At 36.4% G+C, this 19,393-nt stretch overlaps 1 protein-coding gene across 1 annotated transcript in view; it reads right to left on the bottom strand.

Annotated features, from left to right (window-relative positions):
- Nucleotides 1-1,232: 1,232 nt before the first annotated feature.
- Nucleotides 1,233-19,393, bottom strand: part of rhoq (ras homolog family member Q) — a 31,046-nt gene continuing 12,885 nt past the window's right edge. Inside the window, exons 3-5 of the mRNA XM_033979845.2 lie at nt 15,702-15,866; nt 11,827-11,922; nt 1,233-8,400 (exon numbers count right to left, since the gene is read on the bottom strand). Of these exons, the coding sequence (XP_033835736.1) occupies nt 8,239-8,400; nt 11,827-11,922; nt 15,702-15,866 (423 nt within the window). The 3' untranslated portion in view covers nt 1,233-8,238. The remainder of the gene's footprint in view (nt 8,401-11,826; nt 11,923-15,701; nt 15,867-19,393) is intronic.

The raw sequence follows: 19,393 nt of genomic DNA, 5'->3' as shown, positions 1-19,393 counted from the left end.
TGTCATAGTGGGTCTCATTTGCCTAACCCACCTTCATTTTTTAGGATTTTGTGATATCCTGATTATAGTTCCATTGAAATTTGCCATTGAAATCCCACTATGTTCCACTTCACTTTTGGCTTTAGTTGCCTCCATTCTGGGATTTAGAATATTTATGTTTACAGTTTTTAAAGGGTCTATAGACTTCAGAGAAACTAATAGGCATAATAACAGGCATAATGTTACCCTGTGCCTGCCTGTTTGATTTTTATTTCTAAAACACAAGCAGCATTGCCATCTTGTGGTGGCAGAATGAATAAAACAAAACAAAAAAAACCCTCAAAACCCCAAAAGACAGAACGAACCTTTACCAGTGACAACCTATACAACACAATTATAATCATTCCTTTATAGACCAAGTTTATTACTATAGTAGCAGATAATATTGAATACTTTCAATGTTCTTATCCAAAAAATAATACTGATCTAAATGTAATGAATTACAGTTCATGTGTGGAGTTGTGGTGTTGAGAAACTACCCAACTTCAATTGAACCAAATTTGGTTGTATTTGTTTTGGTTGAGGAGTGTGCTAACACCAAATAAGCTAACACCAAATAAGGCCTTAGTTCAGTGATGGTCAGAATGTTGTGGTTGGTGAAATAGTGAGTGCTAGTTGACATACAGTCTATGGTGCTTAGTAGTGACATAATACAGCTGTGCACTTCAGTTTATGGCCACTGACAGGCGCTCATGGACCAAATAATCCCCTTTGAAGCTTGTGAATATCATCTTATTATCTTGAAACAGAAAACATTGAAAGACTTGGTGAATCTGGAAGCACCATAAATCAAATCTTAAGTACAATTGCTGATCAACAAATTATTGAAACTGTAGAATTCATAACATTGTAATAACACTACAGTAACTACAGTCCACATTTCCCCAGTAGGCCCCTTACTTTGTCTGTTGGGTGTGTTCACACATTTCCTTATTTGGTTCTATTTTGAGCCCATTTTAATCTTATCATAGTCTTAGTTTGGTCCTGTACTAGTCCTTATGTAGTCCCAGTCTACTCCAGGATGAGTTTCGTCATTTAGTCCCAGTTCAGTGAATGTACTGGTTTTAGACTAATCTCTAATGCAAAGACTAAACCTGACAATCCCCAACAGTAACCCTGCAGCAAAATAGAAACATCCTTGTAGTCTAAAATGAAGAAAGTCAGTGACCTGTTTATTAAGTCAACCATTTGATCCTATTACAATAATGAATGAACTACCTTCTTTAATCAGTGAAGTGGTTCAAGTTAAACCCTCAAAGACGTGATATTAATGACACAATGAACACATTTATTCAGGAGCAGTATGGAAAACAGATGTCATTGGCTGCAGCACTTAAGATCCTGAGAGACCTTTTCACAATAAAAGCAAGCAGGAAAAATGGCCTAATAGGATGCGTTCACGTGATATCACAAAATTGTAGAATACCTACAGTTTAATATTGACTTGGAGGACAGGTCAGAATTCTGTGGTGAAATCTGCTGTTTAACTCTCAGACTGCAGATTTGTTGACCTGGTTTATGGTTAATATTTCTGAAATTACTGGGCATGTCGACATGAAACAAAAACTGGCACAAAGTTCAGCATCTTCTCTGTCAGGACAAATCAACAGAGCTTCAGAATGGTGTCATTATTCAACCCCAAAGACATGATTGTTGTTAGCTGAAAAGACAAAAAAAACGTAACATCATCTTGACAAGTTTGTGAAGCCAATCCCAAACAAATAATGATAAGGTTCAACATTTGTGGATCATAGGTTTGAACATTTCTTTCAATGTCTTCTTTTAGTAAATCTCCCATAGAGTTGTACATGCCTCTGCTCTTCATCTGAAGTTACGAAGTCATCAAATTCTAAAACGTGAACGCAACCAATACAGATAAGGTATAAACATGGATGTATTATAACAATTTACAATACCCCATGGTTACAGAAGAGACCTGCATTTAGACACAAGAAAAGAGTAGGAGCACCGCAGTGTTAAAGCTTAAAGTTGTCACACAAAACACTAGTCATTTAGGAAGAATTGGCACCTTTGAGTATTAAAAAAGACTTAAAACCTGATAAATATGCATTAGATACATGAAGAGCTTTTATTTTGATAGGAATTGAACTGAAGTATATATTGTGAAAAGGGTAGTATTGAGTAATCTATATCTATAATTGTTTTTTAAGGTTAAGCTAGACTCCCCATATATAGGAAATATGAACTCTCCATTTGACCCATCCTTCAATGCCACTAGAGCAGCCTCTTTGGACCAGGTGAATTTGAATATTGTGCATATTTTGAAATAAATCTTTTTATCATAATATAATTTTATAATCTTCTTGTATTAATGGTCATAAAGTGTCTTAAATGTGCTCATAAAGTGAGCAAGTAATAATTTGGGTTTTCAAAAGAAGAGTTTGATACCTAAATTTAAGTGAATCAAGCTTGACATTATGACAGTAACAAACCAGCCATCTCTCGGAACCAGCACCAGGACTTACCCACTCTAACCAAAGACTGAACCAGCTCTAAAACACCTAGAAGATACAGAATACTATCTACTGCTGACTGAGAACAGACATTGATCACTGCCAACAGGAAATAGCAGCAGTTTTAGATTTCCATACCTTTTAGGGACATTAGATTGACTGATCCTAACTTTAACCATATTAACTACTTCCCTAACCTTCTACTACTAGTTTAACCCATAAAATTGTCATCTAATGTCAAAATGTTATGCCTGATTGGTGTTGTTAATTGATATTAAACAATAGGATTAGTTAAATTTATACCATAGCAGAAGAGATTTAAAAAGGTTGATTTCTTTGTAATAGTTTTATATTGTTGGGTTTTGAGGACTGAAAGTGTTTTTGAATGTGGTTTAGCAGCAGCAATGTGTTCAAAAATAGCAGAGTGCAAGTAAAATGGGTGTATCATGTGCATTTTCCTGTTACACTTTTAGACTGCTACTGCTCAGTATTGCCCAAAGAGGAATACTACTTCTACTGCCACTTCTTCTACTACTACTACTACTACTACTACTACTACTACTACTACTACTACTACTACTACTACTACTACTACTACTACTACTACTACTACTACTACTACTACTACTACTACTACTACTACTACTACTACTACTACTACTACTACTACTACTACTACTACTACTAATGAAAGTGCAACTCTATTTGAAAAACCCAAATTATCACTTGTATATAATGTGCTGGAAACATTGGAATCTATAGCCAATATGAAATGTTTTTTACATATGTTATATCTTTAAAACAGGCTATACATTCAAATAGCAGACAAAGGCCATATTGGAAAGTATGTTATTCACATTTCTTCTCTATTTTTGGCTCAGAAAGAACATTTGACAATCATAGAATTTCACATGAGCATTTACACAGTATGGACATTCACCTCACAGGTTATGCTTAAATGATAAAACCACTAGAGCACCATTCGTTCACCCTGTGAGACAAAGTGCAATTAACTATAAGATAACATTGGATAGTCCTGACAAAAATGTATATCCTTTTTAAACCCCCAAACCCAACAATAATAAGACAATAGATTTGCAATCTGTCTTTAGCTTGTCATATCATTGTGAGTTAATGGAAAATATTGTTATAAAGTGCTAAAGCAGGTATTAACACATTTTTTGTTTGGTTTATTAAGTTATTTTTCATGTTAATACCTTCAAAAAACAGCAATTTTGAAATTTGCCTCACTCTTACTGCCAAATCATGATTCTTAAGACTCCACAATTACTTTTTATTCCCCAAAGATATCCAGCTTCACATATTTATTGGTACAATTTTATAAATGTATTTACTCAAAATTACCAAAAATCACTCCAAACTGTCCACTTAGCTTCAACGTTTTAGTAGCTATAGCTTTAGTTAACTGCACTTTGGCTTTGTAGGGCATCGTTGACAATCTTATAGCCATAACTCCACAGCATATCACCAGAAAATAATTTGAATATTGTGCTATTTATGATGGTGACCAGTTTTACTTAGAAAAAAAGATCCAAATATTAATACTAGTTGCATCAAATGGAGTTGTTGTAGAGAGCGGCCATTGGAGGGAGGCTGAATCAATGTGCTTTGTGGACTGTGCTTCAGTTGTGCCAATGTTTTACAGTATTGGTCTGTATAATTGTTACAATGGACCTGTGCCTTTAAATCTTTGGATATGAAAAACTTTAAAATATCATCAACATCTTAAAGAGACAGGGCAGCTTTTGCAGTATGGTACACCAACCTTTCAATTCATGCACAATTCTGTATTCTAGAAAGCTATAACTTGCTATAGTTCTGTTTAAAATAACTTTTCTGAAGTCCCCACATGTCTCCATGAGTGTTTTGCTTTTCCTAGAATGTTTCACCGTTTTTTGCAATAAAGAAACTCCAATAATTTAATAAATGCTTGACAAATAATTGTAAGATCATACTGTAGAACATCCCAGGCAAAGTAATAACATCTCTTTGGAGACACAAAGGTAGCGTGCTCTCTACCAGAAAGGTTATATAGTGCACGTTTAAAACTGCACTGCCCCTTTTGAAACAATAGAATAGATAAAACACAAAATAAAGCATATGTGAGAAATGTATTGGCTCATCTTAAAAAAAAACCCCTCAAAACTGTATACATTTTTGGATAATTAATTTTCAGCACCCTTTAGTTACAGTAATTTTTCACATTCCACACTAAAAACACTGCATGGGGTTCTGACATAAGGCAAACACAAGCTTTAAAATCAAACTTTACCACTGGGTCTGCTTCACAAAAGTGCTTTAGATCAGTCCATGACATAGATTTTGTTTCATTGTTTTAGATTACAGTTAATTTTTAGTTTGGTTTTGGTAACTTAGCATCATTTGTGTACAGTTAATTGTCTTTGTATTGGGGGATCTGTCCTCTGCATTTGACCCATCCATCACTACTTCCTATATTTAATACAGGGCAGGTGCAATTCATATTGGTAGAATGCAGATTTTTGTTGTAGAAAAGGAATTTCTGGGGTCTAGTTATTAATAGAAAAGATCAGGTTTAACATTGTGAATTTATGTATTGGAAATTTAATGACAAATTACAATGCGATTAATAGGGAAAACTGGCTCTTGCCCCCCATCTGGGAATGTGACACCATCACATTCAATGATCTGAAACCCACCAATGCACCTGGGGCAAGCTGTCAGTGGATACATTTATTTGGCAAGTAAAAAAACAGATAACTAGAATAATCAGTTATGTCAAATTTTTTGAATGCTAGGTGATCCAAATGTGACAGTTCCATGGAAACCAATAATTTTCTGTAGTTTTTATGGTTACACATTTTTCTGGAACACATTATTTGGCCATTTTAAACAAAAAAGAGTTGAAATGCACTATTGTCTTTACTAAATAGCTATAATTGTAGTATTTTTCTATATGCAGTTACTTCTGTGAAGCCGAGCCAGCTTTTGACCGCTGTTTGTTGATTCGTTTCATTTTCTGCACAAAGCAAACGCAATTACCCAGGATCAATTTGAACAAACCCGAACGACAGATAATGAAAAGGCCGTTTGAGTGGAACAGGTTTGGGTTGAATCACAGCCACAGATTGAACTGAGGTGCAAATTAGCTTAACAGTTTAGCCTCTTTTCCATTGGTATGGTTTGCTTGGGGCCACCTTGGAGAGGGTCTGTCAGGTGCTGCTCCCTCCAGCCTAGTTGTGTTTCCATGCTCGGGCACAGCTCCGGGTCCAGGGGCAGGGCTTTGCTCTGTGACACAATGACATCACCCAAACAATACAAATGTTTTCTTAACAAAAATAAAATCTAAATTGTATTTGAATTATTCTAATTATAAGCCTGAATTCGGCAATTCACATAAAGATGCTTAGTCACAATTTGTGGTGCTGTGTAATGAGGCTAAAGCTAGCATATAAACAAAACCACTTCTGGTTTATCGTCGGCTTTTTCTGCATGTATTTCACTTCTCTGCACCTCTACACCACACTTTAACCTTTCTTTATGTAATGAATTGGGTTTGGCTCATGTTAGATGCATTACTGGACATATTATATTTTTGATCTTTAAACAAGAGTGCCGTGCATCGATAAACAGTTAACAACTGATGGTAGTGCACTAGGTTTTTTTGCGAAGAATATCAGCTCAGCATATATGTTGTCATCAGTGGAAGGAAATATGGCATTCTTCCTTGTCCAATCATCTTTAGGTTTTTTTTAATGTAGCTATGCCTTAGCTAAAGCGATCCATACTGCATTAGGCCCCTCTAGGAGCTAGTACCCTCCAGAGTCCTCTCCGAACCCCTCAAACAGGGCGGTATAATTTACTTTAGACAGTGGAGACAATACTGAACCACTCCAAAGTGAACCACTGGAAATGAGGCTTGTGGCGGAAATCCAAAGTACACAAAACCTTTAAAATATCTTTGAAATAATCTCATATGATGGTTCAAACGTGGCTGGGTTTTTGAAGCAGAGCTCTTCACCTTATTCTGGCCTTGGGTGCCGCCATTGTCATTTGGGTTTTGTTATTTTGCATGGGGCTGCTAAAGTTCTATTAGGGACTACAAAGCCATTTTAAAGTCTCCCAGAGAATTGTTGCATTGTTGACTTCTTGGTGCACATGAACATAGAATGTTTTACACAAAGCAACCTACTTTAAATCATATTTTAGGGGCAAAACTTTTCCCAAATTCTCCATTGAAATGAATGGGATTCCCGCTTAACCAGAAATGCCACCACAAAGAATGTGATTAATCATGCTGCTCAGCCCTAGTTGTGAATAGGTTGTAAATTATTGTAACTACTAGACCAAATATATAATTGGATAACTGCATAGTGTGAGTAAACAAAAAATTATATTCTGTGCTCAATGGGCAATGAAAAAACTCATTTAAACGCAACCACACGGGCTTACCACGGAGGGATAAAACTAATTAACTATTGCAAATGCTATGGACTTTAAATAACAGACTTAACAGCGTAGTAACAAATTGCATCTGGATTTTAAATGTTAACTCATTGTAAAGCAGAGACTTTGCGCCATATAATCCAATGGCTAGACAATCCAATAGACAACATCATTGACAACAAACTATGGATATATAGCTTTTGTTCAAATACTGCAAGTCATTTGCATGGGAAAATTGAGAGTAAGTTTCCATTTCTTTCTCCATTTATTTTGGCTCAATTAAAACCAACACAATTTCAGTTTGTGGAGATATAGTACTGCCTATGTCAGAATACACACTTCTTCAATATTTTACGAAGATGTGAATCGGGTCAATTTGCCAATCAGGGAAACGCATGTTCTGTTTGTATCAAAGCAAATATGTCTGCTTACGAGGAAAAAGAAAACACACAATGGACTGAAAACATCATGAATTTATGCAGAATCAGTGAGAGAAGAACTAAACTGAGTTTTGTATGTAAATGATAGATGATCAAAGAGCTCCTTTGTTTCACATGCTTCACTCAAAAGAACAAATCTGATTGCACAATCATGTTTAGTTGGGCCACAAGGTGCGATGGAGGGTCTGGTGACCAGACTGATCTCTCTGGATCAAATACAGAGAGGTATAATTGTGGATTTGCCAGGCAAAGTAGTACTCGAAACCAACTATAATGCATCGTTTAAGAGCCATACAAAATGTAGGACACAAACCCTTATTTTTTGACTATGCTGACTGCCCAAACCTTTGCCTTTTACCTATTCAAAACTACTTTATATAGTCTTACTTCAAAAACCCATCACCTTGAACCCTTTTAAATGATATATCTATTTATATGGCAGCTTTATACAGGAACAAAATGATTTAAAATGGTTATAAAATAGGCATAGAAGTCTTTGATAAGAAGAGACTTGGGTTTTGTGCTCCTTTGGTGTAAACTGCATTTCAAACCCGGCCATGGACAGCAGCGGTATCCAGTCCAGTCTGTGCATGATCCCTTTAGTCTTAAGTCCAGGTTTAGTCCAGATTTAGACCAGGTTTAGTCAAAGTTCAGACCCAGTTTAGTCCAGGCTCAGACTCTGTTTAGTCCAGGCTCAGACTCTGTTTAGTCCAGGCTCAGACTCTGTTTAGTCCAGGTCTTGACCCGGTTTAGTCCACGTTCAGACCTGGTTTAGTCCACGTTCAGACCTGGTTTAGTCCAGGTTTTGGCCACTGGGGTCTCATGTGGTTGGTTTTGTATCACGTGATGAGGCAGCAGTTTATGCATCTTGGGCCCAGTCGTCTCTTTAGCGCCCCCTTCTTTCTCTTGGGGGTTAAAATGGCGATAATGGCCTCGTCAAATACAGTCTTCAGGCCTTTCTGTGTCAGAGCAGAACACTCCACGTAGCAACACGCTCCAATCTGATAAACAAACAAAAAATTGTAAAATAAATGTGACAACTCTAATTTATATTATTTGGCTGATGGGGTTTTAAAGGTACAATATGTAACTTTCCTGGTGGGGGGTCCATCATTTGCTTGTCTACATAGAGATGTTAATGCTTTGCCTGGAATGTTCCACAGTATCTGGACTTATTCATTTAAAGATGTTTTTTTTTCCTCAATAATAACCTGACTGACCTGGAGGCATCACCTACTTGTCGTCATGGAGATAGATAGTTTTTCACCTATGCTATGGAACATTCTACGCAAAGCAATTTGTATGGAGACTATTGATGTAAAATAGCCTTCTAGCCAACTCTGACATATTTATTTATTTAATTGTTGATTAATACACATTGTCTGTGAAATAAATAACCACATTAGTTAATTGGTATAGACCGGCAATCAAACTCACAACCTCACTGCTTTTATCTCCGGCCTTTGAGCAAAACACTACAACAAACACAACTCTCAAAAATCAAAGCTATATATGTGGGCAATTGAATACATGGGCCTCTCCGGCTCTAAACGGCAGGTAATTTAAACAGTCAGGAGTATAAATAGACAGTTAATACTTAATGTGCAGTGAAGTGCTATGGGCTTGTTTTCTTGTTAAGGGTGAAACATTGTAATATATTATGGTTTCATTTTGCAAGGAGCCAATTTCAATGCAATCACTGAAAGCCAATGTCATTAATCCTGTTTATTCCGCCCTTGTTATAGCCTCATGCAGACAGCTTATGCAACCGGACACAGGCCTAGAAAAGCAATGGAGGGGATACAGGTGCCCTATATTACAGCTTTTTGCATAACACCAACCATAACCACAACTGTACGATTTTGAGGGATCAGTAGTTTCGTAAAAAATATAAAATTACATTTCACGCTTTGCAGTTATGATTAGACTGGCAAAACATTTATTATCAAGATTAGTGTTAATTTCAAACATCTAGTAGTATTAGTAGTATTTGAGAAAAGATTGAAATAAGAACTGCTAAACAAGTTCAAGAATTACATGCATTTCAGAATGTTTGTAGGTCTAAGCTACAGAGTTAGCAGCTTTTACATACAATAAGATCAATGAGATATTTTGCTTTATAGGACAGTATTGCCTAATTGCGGCCTTTGATAATTGTAATCGAATTGCAAGACATTATTATCATATATATATCTATACATATCTATATCATATATATATATATATATCATATATATATATATATATATATATCATATATTATATATATATCATATATCATATATCATATATATCATATATCATATATATATCATATATCACATATATATATATATCATATATCATATATATATAATATATCATATATCATATATATATCATATATCATATATATATAATATATCATATATCATATATATATAATATATCATATATCATATATATATATCATATATATATATCATATATATATATATCATATATATATATCATATATATATATCATATATATATATCATATATATATATATCATATATATATATCATATATATATATATCATATATATATATCATATATATATATCATATATATATATATATATATATATATATATATATATATATATATATATATATATATATATATATATATATGTGTGTGTGTGTGTGTGTGTGTGTGTGTGTGTGTGTGTGTGTGTGTGTGTGTGTGTGTGTGTGTGTATATATGCTTTTTAAAAAGTCAATTCACTGTGTTGCACTACTTTAAACCCATAGTCATTGCTATCCTTAGCCTCTAGCCTCTAGTCAAGGCTACATGGTTTTAGATTTTATCCTTGAGACATATTCAGCATCAGACTGAATGTCCAAGGTTGGAAATCACTCAAAAGTACTCTAATTTTAGCATGTTTTTCCCATAAGTAGATATTTCACTACTGAACACATTTATGCTTACTGTGAAGAGTGTTACCCCTCGCCACAGATCTGACCTATAACTTGGCCTGTCAATATTACTTGCTTGTCTCCGTAGAGGTGTAAAAGTGAATGCCATTTTGCAGAAGATTCATGGCTAAGCAACAAAATCTCTACAAAGTCAGTATGGTGGCAAATTTTCCACCAGAAAAAAAAAATCCAGGTTTCATTCTAGATTAGTCCTAATCTGTTGAGACTGTGTTCACATGGGGTTTGTCCTGATTTAATCTTTAATCTTGGTGTAGACTTGGCCCTATCATTCTGGCCCAGTATAGTTTGGTCCTAGTTTAGTCCCAAAACTAATTCCTTTTAAATGGTTTGCAGTGGTCCAATGTTATTCCTCACATTCTTAACACATTCCTAGAATCCCAATTATTCAATGCAATGAGTTTTACTTTTTACTTTTAACTTTTAGAGGCCAGAACAAAAGCTAGCATGCTAACAGCGTCACAGCAGGTCTCTAAGGTCTCATTCTGACAATATATCTACTAGGAGAAATCACATTTTACTTTATTACATGGAGAAATTGTGTACAACTACTTTCATTGGGCATATTTTTTGCATTTTGAGAATTATTTTGCATGAAATTACTACATTCATTTGCACTGGAGTAATGCACAGATGTCTTTACTTCCTCACAAAGTCTTGCTGGCTCCTCTCAGCTCATGGCTCTATAACCAGGCCTGACAGCTCAACTCTCCAATGGTTAAAGGGAAAATATGTAATAATGTTGCCATGATGCTAAACGGAAAAAGTTACTAGATGCTTGATACCAATTCCAAAACAGAATTTAGACAAACAAATTTGTATCCACATAAAATGTATTATATTAGTTCTTAAAAGTATAAGGGTCATATTGAAAAAATGTATTATGCCAGTGCTATGAGAGTCCTAACATTTCAACACTAAAGTTGTAATTTAATGAGAATAAAGTCAAAGCCAAAGTCAAAGCCAGAAACAATTTTACAAGAATGAAGTTGAAATTTTACGAGAATAAAGCGTAATTTTGCGAGAATAAAGTCATAATATTTTTAGATAATATTTTAGATTTTACCAAAAATAAAATAGACATTTAATGATTTAGGGGTCGATGCTGTATCTAAGAGAGCACAGACTGCAAAAGACTGGTGCTTGAGGGGGGGGCTGGCACTTGGATGAGTTAAAAGCTTACATAAATGCACCAATTATAATGTTGCTTATTCTCTAGTGCCACTGCGCTTTCCTGTTTCTGTCTCCAAATGTGTGCAGTTTAGTGCAATACACAGAGCTGAAACTGGTCCCGGTCTTTACTTTGACTATGACTTTATTCTCGTAAAATTACAACTTTATTCTCGTAAAATTACAACTTTAACGTTGCAAAGTAACTCCGTCATAAGTTATGGTATTTTTGAGTAGTTTTTTTGTATAAAGTGTCTGATAATTCTAACTTGCACATTTCATACACAGAGACACAGACCTCCTTGGCCAGCTTCTGTCCCTGCTCTGTGGTGAGGGGCTTCTCCTTCAGGTCATTCAGTTTGGCGATCGTCTTGGGGTCATCACGGAGGTCGATCTGAAAGGAGAAAGGTAGAACCAAGGTAATATTTGTGATAAAGAAGACCCAATCTAGCTTTTGTAGCCCAAATATGAATATACTGTTTTGACTATCTGCCCATAGCTGAGGCCAGTGCTGATAGTGTTCTTAAAATAAAGTGAAATTTTCAAACTGTTCCATATATACACATATACACACTATAATCTTTCATTAGTAGCTCTACAACAAGGAGGGTCTGCTACGTGCTTGTCTCCATTGAGTTGACACCACCTAAGTTATAGATCAAATTTGTGGAGAGGAGATCCTGCTCACTGTTAGAATGCATGTATTCTTTTTTGTTACACCTTTGATTGAATAAATGCAACATCCATAAGTCTATTGTCATACTGTGGAATATTTTAGGCAAAACAATAACATCTCTATGGGAACAAGCAAGTGGTGGTCCCCTCATCCAAAAATGTTCATAGTGCACCTTTAAAAAGTCAACTAGCATAATAAAAGCTGTATTGCTAAGTAGCAGCAAGTATTATCATATTATATCTTCCTTTAAAAGTACCCCTCAGCTACACAGTGCATTTTGATTGCTGCATGTTTTCCACAGGCTTTAACAGTTGATAGTGAACTTCCATTTGCATCTTGTTAGTTGTCAGTTGAAGCATATTGCAGATTTGGGCTTGTTAGTGGAACAGGTGTGATGCTCCTCAGTTTCACATGGAGAGCTATGTTTAATGTTTTATTGCAGAGGCGCAGCTGCCAGTTTACGTAACCGGATTAACTGTAGCGATGTGTCAAGGCCCAGTGTTTTCTGCTTCTCAAACTTGTTGGCCCACACTTCCTGCCCTTGTGCAAAACAATTCACACCACGAGTTTTTCTCAGGCCAGTGCATTTACAATAGATCACTGGTGTAACTAAATACTTAGAATTAATTAGGATTTGTTCAATAAGACTTAGATAATACAAGCCAGAATTGTAATGTTAGTTCCAGTCATGAATAAACATACTGCATAAGGAAGGGCATCTGGTTTAAAACAGAAAATTATTCAAAATAAACAAACAATGGCATGCGTATAAGGAGATAATTTGATTCTAATATAGGCTAGCACATCTATTCCACTTCACAGGGTTGACAAGCCCTTCTAGGCGCTACACTGTCATTATTCATTCACCTCCCATTGATGGCAGTAAGCTTATTCTGTAGTCACAGCTGCCATGGGGCAACTGACAGAAGTGTGACTGCCAAGCTGTACAACATGCCTCTGATCACAATCGATCACAAACACACCATATTCATACAGGCAAAGTTGGTGAAGTGTTTTGCCCATGGACACAAGTACACTTTTGACAGGTCAGAGCTGGGATTGAACCACCAACTTTTTAGCATGATGGGGCTCCAAGTAATAGTTTTATTAAGATGTCCTAATTGCGGGGCTATTGGTTCCCATGTTTAAAGAAGGTGTATTAGACTACTATGAGGAATTGATTGCTAACACATATTTAGATCACGGTGTTACCTTTTATGGTTTTGAAAATGCTATTCTCACTGAAAACAACGTATTAACTTGTTTAATAAGTTTTGTTATTGACGCTCTGAGTCCTGTTCCCCTTCAGTGCACTATCACAACAAAATCAGTGTGCATCCCGCAAATGAAACTACATGCACCCCATCAGCTTTGTGAAGTTGTAGTGTATTGTTTTGCATCATGCTCTTATATATTTATTGAAAATTACCCTGCAGGAGCATGGATGACACAGGCTTGTGGGCTGAGCATTGAATGAAATCTTACAAATAGCCATAAAGAGGATTTGAATAGGGCTTATGAGAGATAGCTCAATTACTGAAACACGCATGGATGACATAAAATCTCTTCAGGCATTTTTTGTTGAGTTTTTTTTTTCTTTGAGTACTATTTTAAAGTAGTTCAACTTGATTTATTACTCCTAATGCACCTCTTCCATAGGCCCACACTCATTTTAACAGTAATAACCATTAGAGCTGACACCTCCATCTCACTGTGCAGCAAAGGGTACAATTAACCCTTTAGTGATTGCTATAATTTGCAGCTCTTTAGCACTCAGTGGCAGAACAGTGTGTAAGTTATGAGCATAGTGGATAAAACAGTCGTAAACATGATTCTACTACGTGGCATCAGTCTCTCGCCCACCCCATTTATTTGATACTGTGAGCCAGAGCAGAAGCAGCGGTTGCCAGGAAACAGACCAAAAAACAGACTTTTTATTTTCAGGTACATCGGTACATATGCTCCAGGCTCAGTGAGAAACACAGTCTATAGAAGCACACATTAGGAGTAACACTGATTTAAAATAGGTCTGCTTTCTAGGCTGCATTCTGTCAGTGGGTTGTGCAGAGAAAGAGAGAAGCTATAGCCATACATCTGCATTGTAAGATTTGAGATTTTATGATCCAGTACAGTACAGTTTATTTATATAGGATGTGTCAGTAACATTAGCTGTTATTAGTTGCATCTGAAAGCCATGTGACTTAATTATTATATTATTATTATTATACTTATTTTTCATTTGGTTCTTTTAATGGGAGGCTGTGTCCTAGTTCAAGACTAATGAAACATAGGAAGGGCATCAGAGTAACAGTAACAATGTAAAATTATATAATAAAAAGTTAAAGATGGGCACCTGGACTAAAAGAAAAGGTCAAATTTGAAATTATTTTCTTCTTATAAGACAGACAGACAGAAAAAAAAAGAGTAATTGCCTAGCAATATTTATAAGCACTAAATCTAACTAATGATCTATTAACAATGATGCTCAAAATGCACAACCTCTATCTCCCACTGACTCTATCACAGGCACATTAGCACAGCTCAGCAGCACAGAGGCTCATAACAGACTCAGGGTCAGAGACAGGTGCAAGGACAGGCTGACAGGGTGAGGACAGGAGCAGGGTCGAGTGGTCGTCTCTGCTCAGCTCAGAACACAGTCATATTTACAGTACAAGGAGAGCGCTTCAAGGTCTGCTGCAGGTTTAAGAGGAGTAGTTGATGTTATTGCGTGCACATAAAGTAGCAGGTGTCCACACTTTGCATGTAAAAGTAATGGCCCATTGAGGGGATATAAATTAGAATAGTAGCAGCAGTCACATTAAACTGGGCTTACACTGTGCAATTTAGTACAATTTTAAGACGTTCCAAATTATCCCCAAACTCACACTGTACGATTGGATCTCATACAAAGCTCACAATGGGAGTGTGTGTACTGCACAGAGCGATGGTCTTATACACTGAATTGCTCACACTGTACGGGGGACATGAGCCACAGGAGGGCTGTGTGCCGGGCTGTGAGCACGTTTGTGATCCCGCTATCTTTTCATACACGAGCGTTTTAACTCCCAGAACATTATAGAAGTAAGTTAGCCAACCTTTTGGCACGATTAACTTTAGTACTGGTTTGTTTAAAGTCCAAGGCTTTTGTCACCAAACTTTTCTGGCTCTTGTGTGAGCTTTGATTTGTTCAGAATTTGTGTCATTCGTGTTATTGCCCGAGCTCACCTTCGCCTCGCTCCAATTCACCAGAGCTGTGTTTACATATACCTGCAACTTTCTTTTTCTGTAACAGTAGTCTTACTTGGGTACAATATTTATTTACTTTACCCCGCTCTACTGGCCTGTACATGGGTTTCAGATTTGTGTTATCTGTGACATTTTTCCCATTTTGCCAAAATATTTTGTTTCAGTTGTAAATCTCTATGTCAACGGCACTAATTTTTCATTATCCTGAAACCTATGATTAATAATAGGATATTATCCTAATATGGATTCACCTGGGTTCCGATGAGCAGGTACGGGACGCTGGGTGCATACTCCTGCAGCTCTGGGACCCACTCCTCTCGAACATTCTGGAAACTGGCTGGGTTCACCACCGAGAAGCAGATGAGGAAGACATCGGTCATGGGATAAGAGAGTGGACGAAGGCGGTCGTAGTCTTCCTGTGAACACATGGAACAGGTTAAAGGGGCTGTACCTGATCAAACAATGAGGCAGGAACATGTTTTAGTTTGAATGTCTAGTCCTTTCTGCCACTGTGATATTGTTTCTCTTTGGTTCTCCAATGTGCATATTATTTGTTTTTTGTTACTCTTGAAACTGCACCATGACAGACAGTCAAGTGTGTGTGATAGTGTGAGGCAGTTTCCCATGATTCTTAGAAACAATGTGCTTGATTAGATGAAAAACGGTGACCTTGTTAGTAGCTGTAATAGGTTCAGTTCTTCTTTAAGCCTGGTTTAGTCTGTAGCGTGAAGCTTTCTGACCCAGAGAATATTAACAATGTAGAAAAATGATGGACTTTAATGAAGAACTAAGATTAATGACTTGATGGTGGAATTCATGTCTATATATTATTAAAGAAATTAACAATGGCAAAAATTCTTCACTATAAAAGATTGCAATAGCAAATTTGAAAGTGTGTTTTATGTTTCTGTAAAATAATCAATTATAAACAAATTACTACAATTTATATTTACAGGAATATATATTTTGTGGTTGTAAAATTGCCAATGATTTTTGTAACTAGAGACATTAGCAAATCAGTAACAGCTTTCTAAATAGATAATTGAGGTCAAGAATATCATATTATTTTACTGCAAAAAATATTATATTACACCCCAAAAGTAATGGGCTTAATACTTATTACTTGCCATTTAATGCAAAAATATTAAAATTTCTTCCTTCAAAGTCTGAACTCTACTCCAAAACAAATGCTTTACTGACAGAGGATTGGCTGTAGACTTTGATTAATTGCCCTGCCTACTGCAACTACTACTCCTAAAAAAACAAAACAAAAGAAAACAATCAAATTCAAAAGGCAGCATTGTTAATCTGTACATTGCTGCAGCAGACACAGGGCGGTCTCTATGGCACTTTCATTGACCAGACAGCAGACAGCATTTATCCTGGGAACAGATCTTGAGTTTGACCTTCACATTTTAGTGGTTTCCTCCTCTGCACAGAGAGACAGCTGAGAATAATCCCACGTGAACCACAGGCCTGTGTACACCAGCTGAGCCCAGATCACTGCACCAACCACATACCAGATACAACTGTGCTAAAGTGTGGTTTGGGGGTGGAAGATATTTACAAAGATGAATGTCTTGACATTTTTTATATAATGATATTCAGACCATATTCTGTCTGTCCAACAAAAATGTGTCTTTAAATGTATTATTTAAGGTTTAAGTATACAACAAATGTGAAATGACAAATATTTCAAATGTGATTAGGGTCTACACGGAAATAGCAGTAGCTATTGTATTATTTGTAGTAGCAGTTGCAGTGGTAATAGAAGTAGTAGTGTTAGCAGAAGCAACAAAAGCAGTTGTAGTAAAAGTAGTAGCCAAGGTAGTAATAATAATGCATGCTGATAAGCTAGTATTGTAGCTACAGCTGTCCTGGGGCAGACTGACCGCCACATTCATATGAGGCAATGTGGGTGAAGTGTCTTGCCTAAGGACACAACAACAGTTTTGCCACTGGCACCACATGGTGGCACCTGGTACCTCCTGTCCAAGTACTAACCAGACTCAGTCCTGCTTAGCTTCTGAGATCAGACGAGATCAGCTGTGACAAGCAGTAATAGTGAGTAGTGTAACAGCAAGTAATAGAGTTTACTTTGATTTTATAGTATTATCTACAGTGCCTTAAACTTTTTGACTGTCTAAATCACAAATTGACTTCTGCAACACTGTCCATTGTAATATCAACCTCTACTTGTACTTGGTTGAATATAAAATCCTTTGACAGTATTTGAATATTCATGATGCATTTGGCTTGGAGGGAGGCCAGTAAACATCCCAATATATTTTGAAATGGATCAATGCGTCTCCAGTAATGAGAAATGACTCCAACCCAAACCAGGTCAATCAATTCAGCTTGCATGTCCTGTTCAGGGAAATTAGCTCCTGAACATCCCTCAAATCAAAAACACATTGTCCAGAGAAAGGGAAAGAGAAAAGGGGAGAGAGAGCGAGGAAGAGAGTTGGGACTGAGGAGAAGTGCATGACAGATTTTGATGCCCTCAGCACGTCCCTGACAAAACAAATAGGATCAAAGGGAAACACGCACAGAAACAAGGAGCTGTACAAGGGGATATGAAATAAGACATGTCCTGTTAGATTCACAAAGGGAGGCCAGTGTCACAGGACAGAAACAAATGAAACTTTTCAAAATATTCCCGGAGTGTCAGCAGTGAATTGATGTGACAATGCTTTTTGTGCTCTTGTCACATTGTTATTCAGGGCTTCTATGTTTAATGCAGCTCTATGCTCAACAGGGACAGTTTACATTAAACAGCGTTTCTGTACATGTTCTAGCATTATTCATTATTAATATGGTTTTCTAGATGTTACACCTTTTCCAGATTGATAAATGTGTAACTAATTTTAGAGTGCTACACACATCAATCTGGTGTTAGACACGTTAGATGTTTAAGGCTTTGTAGAGGCAAGTGAACAGAGCTGAGACACACCCAGACTAAAATAGGATAAATTTAACATATAGGGAAGTACAGACCCTTCCAGCACCCTACACTTTTTAAGCAAACATTAGTCTTGTTGCTTTGACCCAGTTTAAAATTCTGCCAAATCTCTATGTGACTGGTTCACTACGGGAATAAAAAGTGTCTCACAATTCACACAGAGCCATGACTTTCCCCACATCATAAATTTAAAGACACAGATTCTATTAGAGAGGACATGATAATTCTTCAGGCCTGTGTCCACACTGTAGAGACATCTTTCATACCCTTACAACTGCCTCATTTACATTGTGTCAAATGAGGCTGTATTTCACTGGCTCCAAGACTGTGCTAAGCTAAGTTACATGTACAGCAAAAACAAATATTTACATGTGAGCTAAAATGACTTCAGTTAAGAATATATAGATCAGAACTGTTTTTTTAAATGATTTATTTTATTTACTCATTTATTTCACATTTTTATCTAGCACTTTTCCACCTTCATCCAATCATGTTTACGTCGAGAGCCAACCTTCAGATCAGTGGGCAAACGCTTTACCAACTGAGCTCCTGCGCCCCATCTATTTATTTATTTTACTTTATTAGACTTGTGTTTTAAAGCTTCTTGAATGTTCCACAGTATGGCATTAAACCTATATCTATCATTTATATAGTTATATATATTTTTTTTTTTTTAATCCATGGAGATACAGATAAGTTAAATGTCATGTAAAGACTGACATGTAAAGACTAGGAGGTGAGTCTCCACCAAGTTACATAAAGCAGACCCAAAAGCAATATATATATTTGAAACAAGTAAAATAACCCGGGTTCACCATGTAAATAAATTTGCCGTAGCTGCTCAAATCAAGATTAATAGTGGGATTTTGAGTCATACTTTACTTCACAAAGAGATGCAGTGTTTTTGCAGTCTATATGGCTGGGTAAAAAAGACGAGGTGGCTGCAGCTTCTCAGTGGCAGTGTTTTGACATGAGCTGTCC

The sequence above is a fragment of the Periophthalmus magnuspinnatus genome, chromosome 15, assembly GCF_009829125.3.
Source record: "Periophthalmus magnuspinnatus isolate fPerMag1 chromosome 15, fPerMag1.2.pri, whole genome shotgun sequence".
In the NCBI taxonomy this organism is placed as follows: Eukaryota; Metazoa; Chordata; class Actinopteri; order Gobiiformes; family Gobiidae; genus Periophthalmus; species Periophthalmus magnuspinnatus.
The sequence above is the reverse complement of the archived record's forward strand: the minus strand, read 5'-3'. Positions and strand labels throughout refer to the sequence as shown.